Raw genomic sequence first — 22917 nt, forward strand, 5'->3', positions numbered from 1 at the left:
GTAAAAGCTCCTGATTTGTGCTCGTCTCAGCTCATGCTACGGAACTGCTATTCCAGTTCATGACCCCATGTTAAAAGTGAGCTATTTCTTTTAAAACCCTATTCCGGGCGGGGGGCCTTTAAGGCCCCCCCCCCCCTTCAGGTTTTTTTTTGTGCCATTGCCAAACGCCGCAAGACTGAAAGCTCATACTTAGTGACTTTTCCTAAACATTCATTGCGCACATTTTGACAAAAAAAAAGTTGCCGGGTCAGGTCAGGTCAGGTCACCAGAGGCGGTTTGGTGACCCCACCTCAGAAAAGTTTGCAATCACGCCAGAGCTAGAGTTTTTTTGGCGGACCAATTTCTTCTCTTCAGGTTTTAGTTAGGGTACCAGTATGTGCAATTTGTATATCTCAGAATTTTTATATCTGTGACCTGAGGTCAGGCCAGACTCGTGACCTTTACATTGCAAGGCTATGGGAAAATATTGAAACGCCTCCTGCTTCGTGTAAACGAGTCGAAACCACCCAAATCTTTCAGTGTTATGGAAGATTATCTCATCGGTGATGATCCTGGTGCCGCTAATTGACAGGGGCACCGGGAAAGGTCATCTGAGGTCATGTGACGTCACAAATAGTTTTTCTGTCCATAAATCACAACAGGATGGTGCTAAAGACTTGTAACTGATACCAAACTGCTCGCCTGGTCAAGGCGCGTCGTTTGGTTTGCAGCATGACCATGCCCCACAACCTCATTGATGGATGACCTGACCTTGACCTCGGGTCAAATTTGAAATTGACCTGTGAAGGTCATTGCATACTTATTTCGCATCGCCTCGACGAGAGCAACAAAAAAAAAATATATCAGTTTTATGTCTCTATGTTTCTTAGTTTAAAAGTTATGTAGGTAACTAATTCCAAAACATTTTATCGTTGATGACCTCTGGTGGCCTCAATATTGACCTGACCTGAAAGTGTTTTGTGTAAAAGTTGTAGATCTTTAAATGACCTATCAAACGCCGTTTGTCGCTGTGATGTGTAGTTTTTTAGATCTGAAGGGGGGGGGCCGAAAAGGACCCCACCCGCCCAGAATCGAACCTTTCAGAGCCCGCCCGGAATAGGATTAAACAATGTCACACAGCAAACTCCCGCACCGTCAGACTTATATTCGCCCTCACTGAGAAAGGTATCAGCTATGCTTCCTTACCGCCTAGAAGCCTTCCCAACCGATAGAAGCACGATACATGAATAACTATAAATAGAGATATTCTGACCCGTCCAATTCGGCTCATGGCCCATGAAAGCATGAAATCGGGGGCATCAGCCGTCAGCCGTCAAATCACCAGCCTTCGTCGGCAGGGGCTAAAAGTGCACTTAAAACCTACCAATACAATGTAAGCCTCCGGCAGAAGGCCCATCCAATACCAGTAGGTACCAGAGGTACCACATAAGCATAAAAGAGAGGTGTTGCGAAAACAGAGATACCTACTGAATACATTGTTGACTCTGCAGAGCCGCCATCTGCTCCACGAGTCACGTGGCAATATCGACTGGCGTATTTACCTCCCAGTTCCCACAATACCGTGATAGTTCGATGGACGTCAGGGCGGCATATGGCGAGCACCGAGCGTGGAAAACCCTTGGCCAGCTCGTTATCCACAGCCACATGCCTATCCATGACCCAGCGGAATTGAAAATGAACAAAGTTGGATAGATTTCATGTCAGGACAACCAATGATGGCTTATCTACATTAGTGTTACGTACGGTTTTCTGTTAATTGAACAGTGTACCGCACCCGCATAATGCAGAGAAGTATACCTAAGTCTTGCTACCTTTTTTGCGGATCAACTCAGGTACGTCAGCATAGGTAGGTGCACAATTGACAGGCGGCTGCTGACTATGGTGACACTTTCATAACTAGGCTAGTGCTAGAGGACATAGGTATGTATAGTCGACTACAGAATAATGTTCCACTTTTCACAGGCAATTATTTGCCTGGAGTGGTAGGCTGTGCCGCATCACACGGGCTGAGTTCACAAATTATAGCTTTGTCCCAATGCTCACAATCGACACGCTTAATTGCGTGATAAACGGCACAACTTAGCGCTCCGGTCAACTGATAGCTTCTGAGGAGTGGAACATCATCCTGTAGTAGACTATACCTACGTAACTATGTACACTTCTCATAACTGCGTACGTTACTTGTGGTTACTACACTCCTCTCGGCTCTCCGTATAACCGCACTGCCTTGTGTGATTCCTCGAAGATTGATACGCAGCAGCATTTCCGACCTCGAGTGAGCACCGCCGGCGGACTGGCATTTGAAGTGTTCTCCCCTGTCGCCGTGGTGGCGTGGATTTGGGAGGCTGAAGTGGGCCCGGACCAGCGCGGCGGAGGGGAATTGAACTACGACCGTGGTCGCGCTGCAAGGGCGGGCTGCTCCGCTAGCTAGGGGGTCGGTGTCACGATGAGCTAACAGGAAAAATCACCCGAGGTCACACAGGGTCTGATAGCCGCACATCAAGGTGGGGGAGGGGAAGGAAGCGGAGTACACGCAAAATTTGTAGGTTTTTTTTTCAACGAACAATGAAATGCCGTCTACCGTTTGTCGCTCCGATGTGAGTAGTTTCCGCGTTCTGGGGGGGGGGGGGGGGCGAAAAAGCCCCTCTCCTCCGCCTGTGGCCAAACCTTTCAGAGCCTGTCCGGAATATGGCTAAGTGACCTAGCATTTAATTTGTCACATGTTATGGAGAATATGTAGCTTCCTATCGTGCAGAGGCATGCGCCGCCGTTTATCATATGCATATGTGTTAAAGGGACACTCCCACCTTAACATTAGTTTTGAGTTGAGATAGCCAAATTGGTGGCCATGGCCTGCAAATACCGGTTTGGGCACTCACAACATCGAAAAATGCTTTAATTCGAAGATATGGAATTTCAAACTTGCAGTTTTCGGATTCTAAGGGGCTAATGCATTGGAATGCCCCCTTAGAATTTGTGACGTCAGCGGAGATCTAACGATTTTTCAATCTTAGACTAAAACCATCGTTAACACGTGGTGGTATACGCTGCTTTGCGCGCAACGTCTGCCGCACTTTAAGGCTGCCAAATTATTGCTTCCAAATAAAGTCACTAGTAACAGGGGAGATCCCAAAAAGTAAACAAAAGTAAAAGCCTAATATCTTGAAAACCAGTGAATATTTTTCGGTGAAATTTGGTAGATATTCGTTTTCGCTCTTTCCGAACCAACGGACATCACTTTCATGCCAATTCATTAACTTTTTTGAAGGTGGGAGAGTCCCTTTAAGTTTAATGGCTAGTACGAATGGCTGAACCCATAAAGAAGGCATTCTTTCCGATGTTGTAGAAAAAAGGAATATTGCGACGCGTGCTAAGGTGACGCAAAGCTCAAAGCTTAGTGTCAAGCTAGCCCGTGGCAACTGGATCTGCACCCGTTCACCCCTGCGGACCCCCTCGGATAGGGGCGGTGTGGGCGGCCGGCGCTCTATCTATGCACCATCGGTCGATTGGTCATGGACGGAGGTCGGACGGTCGGATACGGCCCCGGCGGACAGTGCCGATAAGATTGGCCGAGGCCGATCGGAGCCGCTGCTCGGTGCCATTCGTCCAACTGGGGCCCGCGCTGCTGCTGCCGCTCCCCATCATCAGGCCGAACAGGTCAGTCACACCGCTGTGTATACGATGCATATTGCACAAGAGGCGGATCCAGCTGAGTTTTTCTTTTTTGGGGGGGGGGGGCAAACCATAACAATTCATCGATTCTTTCCATGCCTCGTCCATAGGCGTAATGTTAAAATTATGCCGTTTAGGGGGGGGGGCGAATGCCCATTTTGCACACTTTGCACTGGAACCGCCACTGCATTGCACGACACTCAGAGAGCACAGACGGGATCCTTCTCCATCCTAACGAGAATAGGGCCGAAAAAGTAGTGACTTGAGATTCGAGCTAGTGCAGTGGGACCATGACAGGCTAATTTGTTATTCGCCAAAAACATATTACCAAACCACTTGTGACATCTAGGATATTATGTATTCGCCTGACCAGCTCATGATATGCATTTGGGAGCTTAGAATGACTTATTATTCAGCATAAGCTCAGTAAGATAAATTTACAAAGGGAATGCGCACGACCATCTAAAAAGAATTACGAATTAGTATCGTTTTCCTCATAGTTACTTGACGTAGCTTTGTGTTGTGAAAAATAAATGAGCGCGTTACCTACTTGCCACGAGACTAAGGGATTGGAATCACAATAGGTGCCACTCTTAATTTCTTACGTCATTAAGCGATATCTGATGTCAGGCCATTTTTTTCGTTCAGTCTTTTCCATCCAAGCGCGCTAAACTGGGGAAGGGGTGATATCACTTGTAGTTGTGTGCTAACTCCTGAACCGTTACCTTTATAACCTTTACATTTACATGCAGCTACATTTACAAAACTTTTACATTTGAAACGTTTTCTCGTTCATTCATCTTCACCGAAACCTCTACATTTGGAACGTTTTCTCGTTAATTGATCTTCACCAAGTTCAATGCAATTCACATTCAATTCACGTTCAATACGGCTCACACCAAGGCTGCAGAATCAGTAGCAGTCCACTAAGAGGTCGCACTGCCTTTTTTCCCAAAAATTATTTGGCATAGCGTCAGGAACGCGTCTGCAGGCAGGCATAGGTATTATTCACCAAGGCTGCTCAAATTTCATTAGGTGACGGACAATTAATGCGAAACGGCACTCGAGGTTTCCGCCAGCTATTTTCCAACACTTTCAGTTTTTAAGTGACACGACATGCCCCAAAAAGGCATGAGAAATCAGTGCCCAAGTGCAAGAACAACTAAGTGAGCAACTATAATATAGCATCATATCGAGAGAGCCAAGAAGCAAGCTGCATGGGAGTTTCCTCATTCAATTATCTAGCTATCATTCATCAGCCTAAAAATAATTTTGTCAGTACATTCATGCTGCTAATTATCACCAGCATCCCGTCCCGTTATTCTTGACGAGACGACTTCACCTTCGCTTGTCGTGATCGACGTATTTTTCGACAGCCAAATAGCGCCAATAGTGCTATCGTTTAGATAGGCGCATTGTCTGATGAATGAATAAACGCGCTTGAGCTATGTATACTCGCATATTGGTGAAAGGCTTCCTAATGGCTTTCCAATATCGTGCATATTGAGATGGATGAAAATAAAATTAGTGACAAATTCGAATTCCGAGGTACAATAAATCCTCATTTAGACATTTTGCCGCGGCACCCAACACTAGACAATGACAGCAGGGTGTCGGTCATTATGGGTCACTCGGGGTCGGGGTTAATGAGTTTGGATGTTCAACTACATGATACAATAAATTGATTGCATCTTTTTTGAAAGAAGCGAATCAATTTTCGCTATTTCCGTACGAATCTACTTTACAGTCTATAATAAAATCACTTTTGCATCCGTTTCCTTTAGTTTTTCTGTTTCCACCCTATTAAAACGATAGAGCATAAAAAATTTGAGACAATGAAAAGGGTGCTCGTAAGAAGAAAGAAAGCTAAGGAAATAGCATTCACGGTGGGTCATCAATAATTTTTTTGGGACTGAGCTGTCAATCAAGGACGCCAATTCTCGAATCCACTTCAAGACCACGAAGTCGCCTTAGTCACGGGATAACCATTTCAAGGGCTCCCGAAGACACTTGTGATTGCAAAACCAAACTCCGCCATAGCCAAATGTCTTATCTTTATCTAAAACTCACGGACTAAATCCCACCATTTCATAAGACGCAGTTATCAGTGCTCTCAAGTCTCAAGTCCACTTAAGACACGGCATTGACTTTAAAGAATGGGAACATCGCAAGTCTTTGTTCTTTGCACACAATCCATCAAACGGAAATATTCAAGAACAACGGATTCCCTGTCAGTTAACAGCCTACAGTAGCTTATCGAGCAGCTTCCGAGTTACAGGTGCGGCTCCGGCGACTCCCGCAATGTACGAGTTTAGTTACCACGGTGACTATAAATAATAGTTACTACTCGATACGTACATATGCGACAAAGCAGCAGGAAGCGCAGATTCGTGAATCACGCCGATCTAGGTTTACGGTCATTATTTCAGATTTCACCATTAAATCTAAAGCATACGGCAGGCAATGGGGGGGGAGTCATTCTTGGATAATTGTTTTTCACAGCGCGAGATGAGCTAGTTTTGCTGTCTTGTCTCTCCCAGCGCTCCGTCCGAGGCTCCTAAGCCTAGGAACTCGAACGAAACCAAGCGTTCCTCGACTCCACATGATCACAACCTTCGTCCCCACGCATGAAAACTTTCCTATTAGAAGCCCTTATTGTAGGCGTCACTGAATCCTAATTACTATTCTGGGAAACCATTAACATCTTAATCAGTATTTCACGATTTCTTGTTACAGTATAAAGTAGTTAAACGGATTTAGAAAGAAATCATAAAAAATATTAATTAAATATGAGCAACAATATAATCACGCAACCGTCTGTCGCGATTTATCAACTTCCTAGCCTGTAGCCAGCTTGGTTAAAACTATGTTAAAACTGCATCTCTGGATGCGTCAGGACCGTTTCTTCCCTACCAGCCACCTTGTGACCTGACCGCTCGCGCCTCGCTCCGCAGAGCCAGTCACCATGACGGCCAAGAACTCTATGAGCTCGTCCGGCAGTCTGATGGAGGCGGCGGCGGCGGCGCAGAAGGGGCTCAGTCCGCTGGTCGCCGCCATCTTCATCACCGGCATGGTGGCCGGCAGCGGCATGCTGGCGCTCGCCAACGCCGTCAGACTCACAGGTCAGCCTGCTCAGTGATGTGCGTCCACCCCAAACACACACACGACACACTTAGCTGCCAAGGTACAGTCCACAGCGGAAGTAATGTGTGGTTTCAGTCATGGGTATGTTCTGCTTCTGAAGCTTAGGAACGATTAGCCAGACTACCATGAAACTTCGAATGTAGCTTATATGTATCGCCACCTTTGCAGCTGCAACTTTAGCTATTGACATCTTCTTTTCGATCACTCCGCATTAAACAATCGCCGGTCAAAGCCAACCGTTGAGATTGGTAAAACCCTACATTACTTTAGCGGTGGGCTGTAGGTACATACAAGATGGATACCTGCGTCCTACATCTTGTGAATAAATAGCAAAGAACTCAGTGTGCGGTGAATCGTGTTAGCTACAGTGTGTGCAAGCTACGTGTTAGTTACCTATGTTACAAGAAAAATTGTGCGTAAGCATCTTAACAACGCCACTTTTAATAACGGAATAATAACAAGTTAAATGGAAAAATACCCATCCAAATAACGAGCATATTTTGACTTACAAATATAATCCTTCAGACCGACTAACAAAGTCACCGGTCAAGGCCGTCCAAAGCAAATCGAATATTGAATAGCCGGGTATAGCGTATTAAGTAACAATCAACAGTCAAGCTTTCACAAATATGTACATACATCAAAGTCCCAATACATGGACAGGGACGCTGGTACAGCCACACAAAAACGCCGCTTATTAGGCGGCTTAAACGTGGACGTCACGCTGGCATCAGCGCACACGCTATCGGTACATACACGGCGTCCACGTTTACAGTTAATTATCTGAGTACACTCCTCTCTAGATCGTATAGTATCGCTCTTCAATGTCGCATCTCGGCCACATCAAACGATTCGGTCAAGTCTTTGGACATTTCTCTCCGTAAATCGTATCTGATTTATCTTGTGTGTGAACAAAGCCACCTTTCGAGGGTGACAGCGAATAGCGACGATAAGGTGGTAGGCGATAAAAGTGAAAAAACTAACCACTTCTCGGAGCTATAAATTAATGGCGTCGGTCTAAATCCATCCAACAGACATTTTATTTCATTTATCGATCCCCTGATAAGTGACAGCTGATATGGTACAGAGCCCAATAGAAACAAATCCAGAAGAAATCCAGGAAAAAATCCGAATCACTCGCAAGTCGCAACCATTTTACATTCAATACCTGGGCTGCCAAGAAATTAAACGCATGTTATAAAACGTACTTCATCCCGCGCACGGAACTGGGCGGATATCCGCCTCTCAGAGTTTACCAAAAGGCGAAAATGGCGCCAAACGTAGCAGAGTTGTTCCGATATTTGCTGTGCACAGTTAGGTACTAACAGCTTGACGCCACGCAACATGTCACCAGAGGCTGGAGGTATTACGTCTATTTTATTTTTAGCACCTCACCGTGACCACAGTTGATGATATTCCGCGATTCTAACTATTCATCAGACTGTCGCAAGGTGAATGGAACCTGAGTCTCCGACATGGTGGGTTGACATGGTGCTGCTGGCTTTCAGTTAGCCATCCACTTTCTGCACTGTTTTGACTTAGGCTGGCCAGGGATTCCTGCAGGAACGCTGATGCATTTCAGTGCTAGCCACAGTACACACATCTTTCCCCACAGTGTTTGAGGGGTTTGGAGATACTGCTGCGTTGCCGTGGTAACCGCTCCCACTCCTCGCAGGCGTGATCGGCCTGGTGATGCTGCTGTACTTTGGCGTCAACTCGGCTTTCTGCGGCTACACTCTGTCGCGTTGCTGGCTGATCGTCGAATCGCGCTACCCGGAACTGCAGGAACAAGTGCGAGCTCCCTACCCAGAGATCGCCTACAGGGCCTTCGGAAACCCACTCAAGTACGTTGACACGGGCCATTAACCGGTTCATGAAAGGCCATCAGTCGCTCGCGATTGTGAAACATGAACTATTACATGAGTTCATCACGAGAGCCCGGTTATCAAGCGAGGACACCACTCTGATCCTGCTCGATAAAGCCTCATCCATCTTCCGATAAGCTGAATGATGCGCTCACTGACACTCGTGCACCTTGACTGAAGGCTGTCACTTGAAGGAGCTAGGATTACCTTACGTGACGTGACGTGTGATGTTGTCACGTCATAAAATTGCCTCGCTCACTCTGCTAAGCTGCAAATCAATGCATCTTCACTTTTAGCCTCCATATGCGGAACAATACATCCCGCTTTTTATGCGCAATAATGTTCATCTCATTCGCATCCACCACAAAGATGTCGGGCACTTGTTCAGCCACACGCTGGCTCGTCGATCCGTTACTCACCCCCGGCCCGGTTTATCCTCCACCTCGCAGATATCTGGCCTCGGTGGCCATCTTCATCAACCAGTTCGGCTCTGGCGTGGTGTACGTGCTGCTGTCGGCTGAGCTCATCCGCGACCTGGTGCAGTCGGCCGGCTTCGACATGGTCGAGTGCTACTGGATCCTGGTCATCGCCGCCATCCTCACGCCGTGCACCTTCCTCGGATCGCCCAAGGACTTCTGGTGAGTGATCACACTTCTGGTGAGTGATCAGTGATCACACTTCTGGTGGTGAGTGATCAGTCACAGTCTCGCATTTCACTCTCTAGCTGATCAGAAACTGGCCCAAAGCTGTTTGTACCTCGTAGAAATTCTGAGCAAATTAATGGAACTGATGAGTTGCTGAGAACAATTTAGTAGCCTATTTGACAACGGTTGTAATGCTTTAGCGTCATACTGTAACTGTTGCGCAACCCACTACCATCTTCAGATCACGGTGTGGGCAAACTGGAACTATGTCGTTTGGCGAAAATCCGAACGAAGGTGCTTCATTGCCGTTTCATACGTTCTCGTAACCATGATCGCTACTTTGCTTCGGAAATTAATTTTTAAGAATTGCTTGCCCCACTTCATGAAAATCCCGACCACTCCACCTTAGTCACATGCCGTTCTGTCACTAACGCAGGTTCATCGGCGTCACGGCCCTCGTTTCCACGATGCTCGCCTGGCTATGCATCATCATCCACCTGGGAATGTACTACGACGAGACGGTCGATAAGGCCGAGCACACGTCGCCCACCTTCAAGACGCTGTTCCTGGGCATGGCGACGATCCTGTTCGCCTTCGGTGGTGCCTCCTCGTTCCCGACCATCCAGAATGACATGGCTGACCGTACCAAGTTCGGCCGCAGCGTGCTCTTCGGATACATCGGTGAGCGATTGGTTAAAGGAGCTACCTACGACAAGCTGCAACGCTGAATTAAAGTTCCTAGTTGGTATTGGTAAGGACTAAAGAATGATTCAATAAAAAAACTAGCGTGCGCAGGGTTTGCAGGAGTGAAAAAAAAACGTTCCGAATCACGCAGCGTAAGGAAGTCGCTATTGCATCACCAGTAAGTAGGCTCACCAACAATGACTGCTGACGTCGTCTCTCCGTCTCCGGCAGGCCTAATCTGCATGTACTTTCCGATGACGCTTCTCGGCTACCTGGCGCTGGGCGACCAGCTGGAGGCTGACCTCATCAACTCGCTCTACCCCAACAGCTTCTTCAAGAGCGCCGCCCAGGTGCTGTTCATGCTGAACCTGACGACGTCTTTGGTGAGCGTCATCAGCCCCGTCTACCAGCAGCTGGAGGACAGCATCGGCATCCCTTCCGGTGAGCGGGCGCCAACAGCTCCCCGAAGAGTCGCAGCGCTGGTTAGATGCACGTTAGTGGGATAGCAGCAACGTAAAAGGCATGGGAACGTTGGGGAACAACCAACTGGACGATGTTTAAGTTCATCTGACATTCTTCGGGCATTTGGGCTCCTTGTCCTTTCCTTTTATATTCATCTAACTCGGATTCCTATTTTATTCTACAGACTTCAACGTGCGTCGGGTGCTGTTCCGGACGGCTATGATGGTACTGAACGTGCTGATTGGAGAGACGGTGCCCAGCTTCGGCAAGATCCTGAACCTGATCGGCGGCAGCACGCTTACGCTGATGACGTTCATCCTGCCACCCATCATGTACCTAAGGCTGACGTCGATGCCGGCCACTGATGGCGGCAAGTGGGAGAAAATGTGAGTAGCCAAGAGAACATTTCTGATTTCGGTACTTTGCAGCCTTATTATATGGGATTTATCATCACTTCATATCATAAAGATTTCTTCCCCTTCCACTGGAGCCTTGAGCAGCAGCAGCGAGAGGTCAAATCACTTAACAAGATATTTGGTCTCCCATGATGCATGCATACCTATTGCACAACCATAGCTTGCTGGAAAAGACATTTTATTTCATGACGGACGTGACGTAGGTATGGTGTATCACCTCTCCCACTGACTCGTGAGGTCGTGATCTGTTTCAGTGAGGTACCCCTCTGGGAGAAGGTTCTGCTCGGAGAGATTATCCTGATCGCCACGACCGGCGGCATCGCGGCCACGTACTCAGCAGTGGCGGACATCCTCGACCCGACTTCGTTCGAGAGCTCCTGCTTCATCAGCGTATAGCCGACGGCTGCCCCATCGGGCGACCGGCAGCTGCGCAACGTCGCCTTCATCATCACATTAACGTCATTCATCATCCATCGAGTTCCTTCACAGCCGGTTTTACGTGAGGGGAGCAGAACCGCTTTAGTCAGAGCCTTCGAGACGATAGAGTACCCGTGGCGAGGTGGCCCCCGCAGCGAGGAGACGCAAGTGGCCCCGGCGGGAACGAGAAGTGTCAACAGCAAAGCGACGAGCCGACGACGGGAAGAGATTCGACAACCAGTCGCCTGAGGTTCAGTTCAGATGGTCCCACGGTACTGAGAACGCCAGCGGCCAGCATTCGATGTTCCGCAGCACATCACACATGGTCATCAAAAGACGGTGAAGACGGAATCTGTTTTAGCTGTCCGGATGGTTGTTGTAATGTTTGCGTCCCCTCGATTGGTTGCTAATGGGCCGGTCTTTATGGCAACTGTAACTATCTGTTGGTTGTGGAGATCGATGAAGTATGGAAACCATGACTGTTAGCTGGTTCGAACCCAATGCCGCGACAAGACCTCTGCTCTTTTTGACTCGTGCTTAGAGTCGCGATGGTGTCAGCGAAGAGTCCCATTGAGCCTCATGCATTATCTGCCTGGCGGTGAAACGTTTGTACTAATTTTGTGAAACTTGTGACCTGTGATCATTTTACCATGTAGTGTCCTGCGTTTCTTTAAGTTCTCCGGGGAGGTGTTTTAGGGGAATAGTTCACCCGAAAGAAATATCATTGTAGATGAGGAATATGCTGGGAGGATGAAATGTTAAGGAAATATTTCACTCGCACAAAATAAACATATATGGCCTTGAGCACCAAACTAACGTTCTGTTCCAACAGAAAAAGCGAGCGTTGAAGTTCACAGACGAGAATGAAAGGAAAATAAGGCAAGCCCAGATTTCAAGCTGATCATGATAAGATAATAAGCAAAGACAATTTGCTGGCTTTGAATTTAAGTCCTAATTTAAATGCCAAATAATGCATGCAACGCCCATGTTTCAATTGGGGATCACACAACCGAAGACGTTCTGAACCTCAGATTTTAGGAAAATTATGAAAGGCTTCATGTTCGGTTTGAATCCGTAGACGGTAGCAGGTGTGCTGTTTACTCGCATTGATGTACGTACGTATTTCGACTTGATCGCTAAAAATGAACACAAATGAATCATGAATGCTAAGATTTAAGAAATCGTTGTTTCGTACCACCAAGCTGCGATAGAAACTTAAGGCAGGAACAGAGGTGCCGACGGCCAAAGTTTTACTATTCAACATACCAATCAACGACTGCCGACGACAATCCTTTTTCGATCCTACCCGGCGGATAGGATGCTACCAATTGTATCCTTCTCGAGGAGCGGACGATGAGAGGACAGTTGACACGGACTATGTCGGATTGTAACAACCAGTGATTAATGACAATCAAATCAAGGCCCTATAAATCAAATTATCGACGCCATCATTAGGTATCTGGTTCAGTGTCAACTTCACCGTTCACGTCGACCCCTCTAAACCAACGTATCGACTAAGTAGAGTTATATGACTATTGTCTATTCTAACTCGTACCACGAGGACTATTGCCGGATCCTGCCACCCGTAAGGCCGTGAGGGGACTCCCCCCCCCCCAAAAAAAAAAATCTTGGAAAGCATAGAAATAAAGACTCGGAAAGGTACCACCCGATTTTCAAAATCCAAACGTTGTACGATAGCCCCACGTGGAAACTATCATGTGACTAAATTCGATCGGCCTCGAATTAGATGCAACCAATGACGTTACAGGTCAGGTCAAAGGTCGCGTTTCTGACCGTTTACACGCCTTCTACATAAGAAACGTGTTATTAAATCGAGTAAAAGGCATGTTATCGAAAACATCATGTTCATTTAACACGTATTTTGCTAAATGAGGTCCTTTCACCAGGTCAGGTCACAGAGGTCAGGTCACTAAGGGTTACAATGGGTCTGTTCCAGTCGCACTTCCTAGCACCTCTAAACTCCTCCAAGAGCAAGATTGAGATAGAGGAGGTTGGAGCAGGGCCCTCCTTGACTTTGTAGGGGCTAGAGGGAAGCAATCTTGGAGGAGTTTAGAGGTGTTAGGAAGTGGGAAGTGCGACTGGAACAGACCCAACATCATGCCAACTATACTAGGTCCGTGGGGGCCGTGTAATGCATGTTTTAATTTTTATGGTTAGTTTTACATTTAACTTCAATGATGTGGGTTTGGCGACCATTGGGGCTAGTTTATGACACATTCTGGTGAAGGTCAGGTCAGGGCCCCGGCCAAGGTCAAGGTCAGGTGAAAGGGTCAAATTTCAAAACTGATATTTTCATAAAAAGTGCTTACATCATGGGTGTGGATTTCCGCCGAGTTGGGGGCGCCCGAGCTCCCCGAATTCCACGCCGGCTCGACCGGCTTGGCTTTGGAGCCGTAACAGACGGCGCGGGTCTTGGCGCGGGTGAAGGTCACCGCTAGGGCGGCGGCGGATTTGCGCGCCCGGGCGCCCCGGGCAGTAGCGGCGGAACACCTTCAATTAAGGGGGGGAGGGGCACTGCAGACTTTTGGTCCCATTCCAATTCTGTCCATGCAACGCCCATAGGTCTAATGTTAAAATGCCAAAATCAAAGGGGGGCACGGTGCCCCGGTGCCCTCCCCGTTCCGCCGCCTATGGCCCCAGGCACCCCCAACTCGGTCGGCGGCGTCGGCGGAAAACCACACCGGCCTTGACCAGTGACCACACCCATAGCTCACATTCGATGTAGCTCGTCGTTATTTTGCACCATGCGGTCTAGAACCTAGAACGGCTAAAAATGGTGAAACTGAAACGTGTCTCCCATGTCGATCCAGACTCCACTTGCCTGTTAGAAGTTAAGTTGTCCTCGTTGTCCTGCATACCTATATCTTCATTTATCTTATGGCGAGGGTTTTAATCCAATAAATATAACAATAAAGTCAAAACACAAATATTTCGCGCGACGGCACAGGATACAATTCAAACCAAAATTCCCGCCAAAAAGTGGTTGCAATTTAATTTGTTACAATTTCTGCGCAATGATGACAAACCATAGTGTTCAGATTTCTGCCAGCGTTCTGCGACACACTCTCTAAGCTGGTTTGGAGCAGCTTCATTCGCTTGTGCCGTCCAAAAGTGCTTTAAATATTTCGACAGCAGAGGTTGAAGAATGCGATTTCCAAGGATCGCAAAAAAATTGTTGAAGGATTTTATACAACAACCTCTATATACCATATACCGTGGTGTGTAGCGTGTGCAAGGCCAGCGTGTGTAGCAAGGCCAAGGCCGTGTGTGTCTTGGTATGTGTAGCAGTTCTCTCGTTCTCCGTGGTGTTGTGTACTGTGTATTGTCTGGCAGTGGCAGTTTGAGTTCTCTGTATAAAGTGATGTCTGCTGTTGTGCTGCCTTTTACAGATTAGGCATATTTTTTGTGCTTTGCTGATAAAATCACCTTGCTGATTTTAAGGATTTTGCAGGTACCTATAATTATATAAGCTGCGGGGTATTTATATACGGTGTGGGTTCAATTTCAGGATAATTTCAGTATTCTGAGGGCTGTTCACGGGCCCTGTGTGCGTTTGGACCGTACACAGCCTCCAAGCTCTGTCCACTGCTCCCTACGTCAGCCTTCCGTCACTGCACACAGCGACCATTGTGGCTGGTCGGGACGGGCCACAGCGGACTGTCCACTGCATGCAGCCGTGACATCAGAACCACTTACCCATCCCCTACCCCCCACGCCTGCTGCACACACCGCACTCAGCAGTTTGCGGTGCCCGTGAACACCCCTATAGCATTTCACTGAAAGTTGTTCAAAAGCTTTAATTGTGACCATCCCACCTTAACATTAGTTTTGAGCTGAGATAGCCAAATGGGGTCCCTGGCTTGCACTCATCAGTTTGAACACTCACAGTATCAAGAAATGCCTCAAATCTAAAATATCAAATTTTAAAGTTGCAGCACTTTGGATTCAGAGAGGCTAATGCATTAGAATGCCCCCGCTGAATGTTTGGCGTCAGTGCAGATCTAACGATTTTAAATCTTACTTAAACGTTTGGTAGCATGCTGTGGTACCTATATGCTGCTTTGCACGCAACAAGTGCCGCACTTTCAGCTGCCAAACTACTTCCAAATAAGTTGCTAGGAACAGAGGAGATCCCGAAAAGAAAACAAAAGTAAAAGTAATATCTTGAGAACCTGTGAATATTTTTCGGTGAAATTTGGTGGATATTTGTAACTTTGTTTTCTTTTTTTCTGAACTGAGCGACATCACTTTCATGCCAATCCACAAACTCGTTTGAAGGTGGGAGGGTTCCTTTAAACATAAGGCTGTATAAACTGTAGGTAGTGCTCTCAGCTATGTGGGACTTAGGAGCGTAGGTATTGGTATGTCAAGCATTCAAATATTTTTACATTCATACCTATTCTCAGAAGATAAGTTCATTCTCCCTAACTATTAATTAAGAACAGACACCAAACAGAGATAAATTTTTCATATTTCCTGGCAGGGATTGTTGCCTCTGATGATCAAAACCAATTCACAAACTGGCTGATGCCCATTGGGTGCTCCTCAATGAAATCCTGCTATGCCACATAGATGAATAGTCAGATGTACAGGGAGCTGGATAGAAAGGCTTCTAAAGGCCTATTCAATTCCATACTACATAAGTAAGATTCGTGACTTAGGTGCCCAATCATTTGCTCACACTTGACTGAATAAGTCTGCTTTTGTTGATTCAATTTGGTTGTCTTAACAACTGAAAAGCCTTTATTTCACCCTAAGAACTGTTTAAGCACACAAGACTCATCATTGGATGAAAAAGTAAGCAATGTTCAGGATCAATAAATTTGAATTGGCCTAGATAAAAACCAAAACAATCGCATAAATTGTCTTCTTTTTTCATGATCTTGAAATTTATTTTGTGAATTCCTCCAGACAACAGTTATATGGCTGATCGTATTCTGTACCTATCAGCTATGATGACTGGATGTGGTCTTAAGGTAGGCCACAGTGGTATCACATTTTTCATGGTACAAGCATACAAGCCACAAGTCAAGACTATCGATGTCACATTTTCTTTCAATGAAAATTAGAAATATTTCGCCATGGAATTCAAAAGTTGGCGTCACACACGGTCATCCCGCTCCATCGGTGAGATTCTGCCCCGCAGACGAAAAACACCGCCCGGGCCTGTAATGGTTAAGATGATGTTCCAGGCATCAGGCAAAGGCTGAACAGCGGCACAAATTGTCTGACAGTGTCATCTGCTTCATCGTCCCGGATTTCGCGATTTTAACTGCATCACCAATCACCATTGATATGTGTAATTGTATTTTAACTTTTTCAGAACGCTGAACATGTCTGCCGACCTTGACGAGCTGGTTGCTCGTGAGCTGCAGCGTCAATATGAAGCTGAGGAGAAGCAGAGACTCGCAGACGAGGCAGCCTCTGAGAGACTGGCCCAGAAACTGGCGACCGGCAGTCACACCATGTCTGATGACTCTGAGGGCAGCGACTCGGGCGGCAGAGCCCCGTCCGTGGATCGTAATAGGATATTGGTCACCCCGGTGCGGCAAAGGACACCATCCGGGGACTTCAGCAGAACCTGGGCCACTCCTGCACGGCTGCTGGTGCCGCCTGGTGGGTGCAGCAGAACCACTCCGTTACGGCAGACGCCGTCCGGGGGCTGCAGCAGGACCACCCCGATACGGCAGGGGTGCAGCCAGCCGTTGAACACCCCGGTACGACAGACCCCGTCCGATGGGCGCAGTCGATCTCCGTCAATATGGCGAACACCGGGGCAGACTACCTCTGCGTCGGTTAGCCCCCGCGGTGAGTCGCCAGCGCCGGCGAGCCCACAGCAGCCTCCAGCGGTGGCTATCCAACCACAGCCTCCAGCGATGGCGAGTAAACAGCAGCCTCCAGCGCCTGCGAGGCAACAACAGTCTCCGGCGCCGGCAAGCCCACAGCAGCAACCTCCAGCGCCGGCGAGGCAACAACAACAGCCTCCAGCGCCGGTGAGGAAACAACAACAGCAACATCCAGCGCCAGCTAGCCAACAACAACCTCCAGCGGCGGCAAAGCAACAACAGCATCCTCCAGCGCCGGCTAGCCAACAACAACCTCCAGCGCCGGCGAAGCAACAACAACAGCAACCTCCAGAGCCGGCGAGCCAACCACAACAGCAACCTCCAGAGCCGGCGAGCCAACCACAGCAGCAACCTCCAGTCACGGCGGCGACCAAAAGACGCGCCTCTGTTCTGTGTGCCCCGGGGAAGCGGCGAGCTCTCCCGTCCACTCTGGGTGAAGCTAGTGCGGCGGCTACATCATCTAGAGGCCGCGGGCGTGGCTCGGCAGGTCGTGGGCGCGGCGCGGCGGCGGCCACATCATCTACAGGCCGCGGGCGCGGCTCGGCGGCCGGCCGTGGCAAGCCTGCGGCGGGCCGCGCCAAGCCAGCGGCGGTAGGGGAGCAGGGAGCGACTGGTAACGAAAGTGCACCGGCTGGTGTGCCTGTGTGTCCCTTTGGCGCCAAGTGTTACCGCACCGGTAACCCGGAGCACATGGCGGCGCTGTGGCATCCGGGCCGTCCGTCCGGCCAGGCCCATCAACGTGAAGCTGGTGAGTGGCGGAACTGTGGAGGGGTGTGTGCTTGCTACTCTATTGTTCCCTACTCCTTTTCGGCTTGATACGATGGTTACAGAGTTGAGTCATTTGTCTGTATACGTCATATTTATAGTCTGGAATTAATTCATTCCATGATAATATTGTAGCTGATAATTATCTAGCGCGTTATGATCCTTTAATTTTTGCGTAAAAAGACGGTAGAGCAAGATCTCATTGAGTTCATTGCACTATAATTCTCGTCTAAAAAATCGCTGTTCTTGCGTTTTAGGTGGCTCTGCGCAGAATGCTGGTGCCAGAAACGGCGCGGGTGCTTCAGGGCAGCAACCGAAGCCGAGGTGCACCATCGCAGACCGGCTGCGGGAGGCCGAACCGATGTCGTTCTTCTTGACCAAGGTAACGGTTCTCCTGTAGTCGTAATATGTTTCGTCACGTTTCTGTTGCACTCACCGTTCCGTGGCGCTAGTGTGCTCTGCCGTGTACCAGCCCTATTAGCAGTACCGATCGCTGCCACCAGGTACGCTCTGTGAAGTCCACGTGGCGGGAGAGGATGGCGGTGGGCATCGCCGAGCTGCTCGACCCCTCTCTGGGTGAACTGCGCTCGTCGCTGCAGGTCAACTACATGGTGGACCTGGCGTGGCTCCTGGAGGCGTACACCGTGCACGGCTACCAGGACAAGCCGCTGACCGTGCTGCACGGCACGAACGGACTCATGTGAGTCCGACGACGGGGAGAGGCCGGTCGTGATGTTTTGTCGGAAATTGCCTCTAAATTAAACGTTATCCTGAGCACTTTCCCCGTTCCTGATATGAGCGGACAGTGGTAATCTGGAATAGAAAGGAAGTTCTCCATTTCCAGGCCTCTTAATTCATGTAAAGTAAATATGAATGAACAGTGAAACGTGGGGGGGGGGATGGAAATATAAGGTAGGAAGGAAGACAAAAACGTATCTACATACTTTTGACTTATAATATCTGTATGGAGTTTCGTGAATGTCAGAAAATTGATTAAATATCAGAACTCAATAACCGGCACTCGCCGTTTTCGCTATAAATAGTAATTGTGCCAGGCTTTGGCGGCCTCGGTCTTGAGTCTTCTTTAAACAAGTTGTCCCATAAACTCATGTTGTTGATATCTCTTAATTGCGTGTAACTAACACTAATACGAACAATCTCTATTGCTTTTATTTACCAGTGATCCGGGCTTTCCCGGCATCATCACGCACAAGGTGAAAATGCCCATGCTGTGGGGAACTCACCACACGAAGATGATGATTTTCGAGTACACAGAGGGCATGCGCGTGGTGATTCACACGGCAAACCTGGTGGAGAGCGACTGGGAGGACCGTACGCAAGGTGAGCGCGGTCCGGTTCAGGAGAACTAAGGGAAACTAAGGGGCTGAGGAGACTGTGATCGATCAATGTAAATGTGAGATTTCCATGAAGATGCCTTACAGGAAAATTGGATATGTTTTGCCACTGGTAATGTGCATGGAGTTGTTTGTGCTATATAACTTTATTAAATTCCGCTTCCTGCTGATGTGACTCGTAGCCATCGTGGTTATAGCCCTGCTTATTGGGTGTCCCGCTCCATTGAGCACAGCATGAGCTCAGTGCGGTCGGCGCGCCCTGAAGCCCCAATGAACCAACACCAACCCGTCTAACCCCCGTCAGGTGTGTGGGTGTCGCCGCTGCTGCCGACGCTGCCGGCCGGCGCTCCCGACACCGCTGGCGAGTCGCCGACAGAGTTCCGCGCGCACCTGCTGTACTACCTGACCCACTACCAGCTGGACATCCTGACGCCGTGGATAGAGAGGGTCAGACGCACCGACTTCAGCGCCATTCGGTGAGCCGCGCCACCACTCCCCGCGAAACGCCCGTCTTTACCGACATTTAGCCGATGGTGTTGGGTAGGTTTCCTTGCTTGTTGCAACTCATGTGTTTAACAGCGATTGCTTATGGAGTTTCCTCGGTTTTCTCTATTGCGTATTGAGTCGTGATGACTTTCGACCTATAAATAGCACGAGACGCACAAACACTGGGTACAGGTGGCCAATGTGTCAGGTATTGTATTTATGAATGAAATTTAACGGACTCATTGATGATTATAAATGCACGTGCCAATAAGTCATTATATTATCAAAACACCTTTAGTACGGTCATGTCGGTGGTTTCCCTTCGGACGTTATATTGTCATTGAATAGAATGTGACTCTCTCCTCTGCTGCTAACCACCGATCTCCTCTCCGCCCAGTGTGTTCCTGGTAGGCTCTGTGCCGGGTCGGTTCGTCGGCCCCGAGCTGAACCGCTGGGCTCACAATCGGGTGTACGACCTTCTGAACAAGCACACGCCCCGCTGCAACTGGCAGCTGATCGTCCAGTGCTCCTCCATCGGTGAGAGACGCTGCCTGTTTGCTGACTGGTGAGCTGGGCCGGCTTCTGACAGCTGAGCTGGCCTGGGCGCAGACTGCTGACAGCTGAGCTGGCCTGGGCGCTGACAGCTGAGATAGGCAGGTCGCTGACTGCTGAGATAGGCTGGCCGCCGAGCTCGTATGGGCTGGGCTGGGCTGGCCTAGCTTAGTTCAGCTGACTATCGGATTAGCTCAGCTGACTGCTGAGCTGAACCGGGCTTGGCGAGACCGATGATGGGCGGTTTGCGCTGACAAAAATGACCGAGATGCAATTATGTGGAGCAGCTATGTTTTAAGTTACGGGACACCGCGTTATGGCGTCTGCTTGTACTTAGCACTTGTGTTTGTTAAATGCAGTCCTTGACATGCATACTGAAGTTATGCCCGCATGTGTGCCGCCCCTGCCATTACCATCTGTTCCCATCCACACACACCGCCGCCGCTCGTACCCGGTAGGCGCTCTGGGCGAGGTGCCCCACGAGTACCTGCTCGACGAGTTCTCGTTCTACATGTCGGGCGGCCTGCGCAACGTACCGGTGGCCGTCATCTTCCCGTGCGAAGAGGACGTGCGCACCAGCCTGGAGGGCTACGAGGCCGGCTCCTGTCTGCCCTACCGGTGGGGCCAGGACAACAAACAGCGCTGGCTGTACGAATTCATGTGGTGAGTGTCGGCGCCGCGCTAGCCGGTTTGAGATTGATAGAGTGATGCGAACAGAGTGGGGAGAGAGAGAGAGAGAGAGAGAGAGAGAGAGAGAGAGAGAGAGAGAGGAGAGAGAGAGAGAGGAGAGAGAGGAGAGAGAGAGAGAGAGAGAGAGAGAGAGAGAGAGAGAGAGAGAGAGAGAGAGAGAGAGAGAGAGAGAGAGAGAGAGAGAGAGAGAGAGAGAGCAAATTAGTCATGGTCCCGATTACAGCAAGGTGCACAATTCACAAATAGCCCTTATCGAGATCGAGAATTCCTCATCATATTTAGCTTATTTTATATCGGTGATGCAATGAGGAGCCGCAGTCTCCAATTTACGCCCCTGGGCATAACCATCACTGACTGCTGTGTGATTTTTGGCAATAATGTCTGGAGAGGTTCTGCGTCCATTATGTTGAATAACCGACCCATAGTCATGCTCTAAAACTCATACTCTGCCATCATGTGTCCCACAGCAAGTGGCGCAGTGAGACGCGGAACCGGACCCGGGCGATGCCGCACATCAAGACGTACACACAGATATCTCCCGACGGCCGGAAGATGGCCTGGTTCCTTCTCACATCGCACAACCTCTCGAGGTCCGCATGGGGTGTCACGCAGAAACAGGACAAACAGATGTGCTCCCGCTCCTACGAGCTGGGGGTGATGTTCCTGCCCAAGTTCCTGGTGAGTGGCGGGCTGTTGGCTGGTGGCTGAGCCGCTGGCATGGCTCGTGGCTAGCTTCTGGTGGCTAGCTATTCTTCTAGACGGTGGCAGCCTGGTGTCACTATGCGTCCCAGCATGACCTGACGCTGGTTGATGTCAATATCAGTTTTTTACATTACAGTGACTCATTTTCGTAAGTAAAGATGCGATTGACATGTGGTGGCTCACACACCTAAGTCGTTGATTGAATTGATATTTCAAAGTCCGTCATTACTTTGTGGTTAATTACGTCATAATGCTATCGTCGCTATAATTTTCCGCGGTGTGTGACCCTCGCCCGTGTATCTGCAGGGCTGTGAGTATCTGTCGGTGCTGACCGGGGACTCGGTGGCACCGGGCGGCATCAGTCTGCCCTACTGTGTCCCGCTGACCGCCTACCAGCCGGGAGAGCAACCCTGGATCATCGACAAAGCACACAAAAAGCCAGATATATTCGGCACATCCTTAAGTAAGCCAACTTTCGGCTGAGGAGCCCGAACGAGTGGCGTCGGACGGTGCGGCTACTGAGTGCCACTGGAGTGGGATGGTCGGCGTCCAGCGAAGCTCACGCGATTTGTTACTGGAGAGCTGTCTGCGAGAACCGGGCGGAGTATGCAGCCAGAATCCTGGGAATATGCTGGAAGAAGAGGTTGTCTCGAGAGGAATGTCGAAAAAGGTTGTCTCAACATTGCAATTGGAGATGGTCGTGATCCTTCCTTTCTGTGGTGCCTTGTGGAACCTAGCAGTAGAAGTAATCTTGGTAGAAGCTGAATCACGGTTGCAGCAGGATTAGACTGTTGTGCGTCGGCAGTTAGACGGTGACGTGATTCAAACTTGTGTGCTGCATTTGCCTGTTCGTGCTCTGATCGACGATCTGCTGCGGAGTGTGAGTAGCTGGCGATTGAGGCATCGTAGGCAGTCGAGTTTCGTCGTTTTAAATCACCCTTGAATTGTACACAGGCATTTGTCTTTCAGTCACGTGTGGCTTTTCGCCATGGCGATTTTTGTCGTTTTATTATTTTGGCTATGTCTTGCAACCATTGAATTGTTGATTGCAGGAAGGCTGATGTGGTGCACTTGAATAAATGATTATTTTGTGAACTTCATATTTTAAAATCTTCCAAGAATGAATCGGTTATCAAAAGACGGATCTTGCACGCGATGTTGGAACGGGGAGAGGCGAGGCGCCGACTTTTCATGGG

General features: G+C 48.9%; 2 protein-coding genes across 4 annotated transcripts; both read left to right on the forward strand.

Annotated features, from left to right (window-relative positions):
• Positions 1-3547: 3547 nt before the first annotated feature.
• LOC122387655 (amino acid transporter AVT1B-like) lies at positions 3548-12120 on the forward strand. The gene is made up of 8 exons (XM_043378025.1): positions 3548-3657; positions 6627-6794; positions 8492-8660; positions 9131-9319; positions 9762-10006; positions 10241-10450; positions 10656-10857; positions 11142-12120. The coding sequence occupies exons 2-8, from the start codon at positions 6638-6640 to the stop codon at positions 11281-11283; spliced, it is 1314 nt and encodes a 437-aa protein (XP_043233960.1). The 5' UTR covers positions 3548-3657; positions 6627-6637; the 3' UTR covers positions 11284-12120.
• Positions 12121-14135: 2015 nt separating this feature from the next.
• LOC122387656 (tyrosyl-DNA phosphodiesterase 1-like) lies at positions 14136-22816 on the forward strand. Of its 3 annotated transcripts, none has more exons than XM_043378029.1 (10): positions 14136-14156; positions 16649-17919; positions 18194-18318; positions 18440-18636; positions 19117-19277; positions 19596-19767; positions 20175-20314; positions 20788-20992; positions 21487-21697; positions 22028-22816. In XM_043378029.1, exons 2-10 carry the CDS (start codon positions 16659-16661, stop codon positions 22202-22204), a joined length of 2649 nt encoding a protein of 882 aa, XP_043233964.1. In that variant the 5' UTR covers positions 14136-14156; positions 16649-16658; the 3' UTR covers positions 22205-22816. The 3 variants fall into 3 exon arrangements, with proteins under 3 accessions (XP_043233964.1, XP_043233963.1, XP_043233962.1); XM_043378028.1 differs by lacking the exon at positions 14136-14156 and adding an exon at positions 14562-14600; XM_043378027.1 differs by lacking the exon at positions 14136-14156 and adding an exon at positions 14625-14776.
• Positions 22817-22917: the final 101 nt, after the last annotated feature.

The sequence above is a fragment of the Amphibalanus amphitrite genome, unplaced genomic scaffold (assembly GCF_019059575.1).
Source record: "Amphibalanus amphitrite isolate SeventyFive unplaced genomic scaffold, NRLGWU_Aamphi_draft 000294F_arrow, whole genome shotgun sequence".
In the NCBI taxonomy this organism is placed as follows: Eukaryota; Metazoa; Arthropoda; class Thecostraca; order Balanomorpha; family Balanidae; genus Amphibalanus; species Amphibalanus amphitrite.

What these genes read in the sequence shown, in the direction of transcription:
- LOC122387655 (XM_043378025.1), top strand. Translation starts at nt 6,638, where the DNA reads ATGACGGCCAAGAACTCTATGAGCTCGTCCGGCAGTCTGATGGAGGCG. An exon ending in CAACGCCGTCAGACTCACAG is followed by an intron (nt 6,795 to 8,491) that starts GTCAGCCTGCTC and finishes CACTCCTCGCAG; the next exon opens with GCGTGATCGGCCTGGTGATG. An exon ending in CGTGCTCTTCGGATACATCG is followed by an intron (nt 10,007 to 10,240) that starts GTGAGCGATTGG and finishes CGTCTCCGGCAG; the next exon opens with GCCTAATCTGCATGTACTTT.
- LOC122387656 (XM_043378029.1), top strand. Translation starts at nt 16,659, where the DNA reads ATGTCTGCCGACCTTGACGAGCTGGTTGCTCGTGAGCTGCAGCGTCAA. An exon ending in CTGGGAGGACCGTACGCAAG is followed by an intron (nt 19,278 to 19,595) that starts GTGAGCGCGGTC and finishes AACCCCCGTCAG; the next exon opens with GTGTGTGGGTGTCGCCGCTG. An exon ending in ACCGACTTCAGCGCCATTCG is followed by an intron (nt 19,768 to 20,174) that starts GTGAGCCGCGCC and finishes CTCTCCGCCCAG; the next exon opens with TGTGTTCCTGGTAGGCTCTG.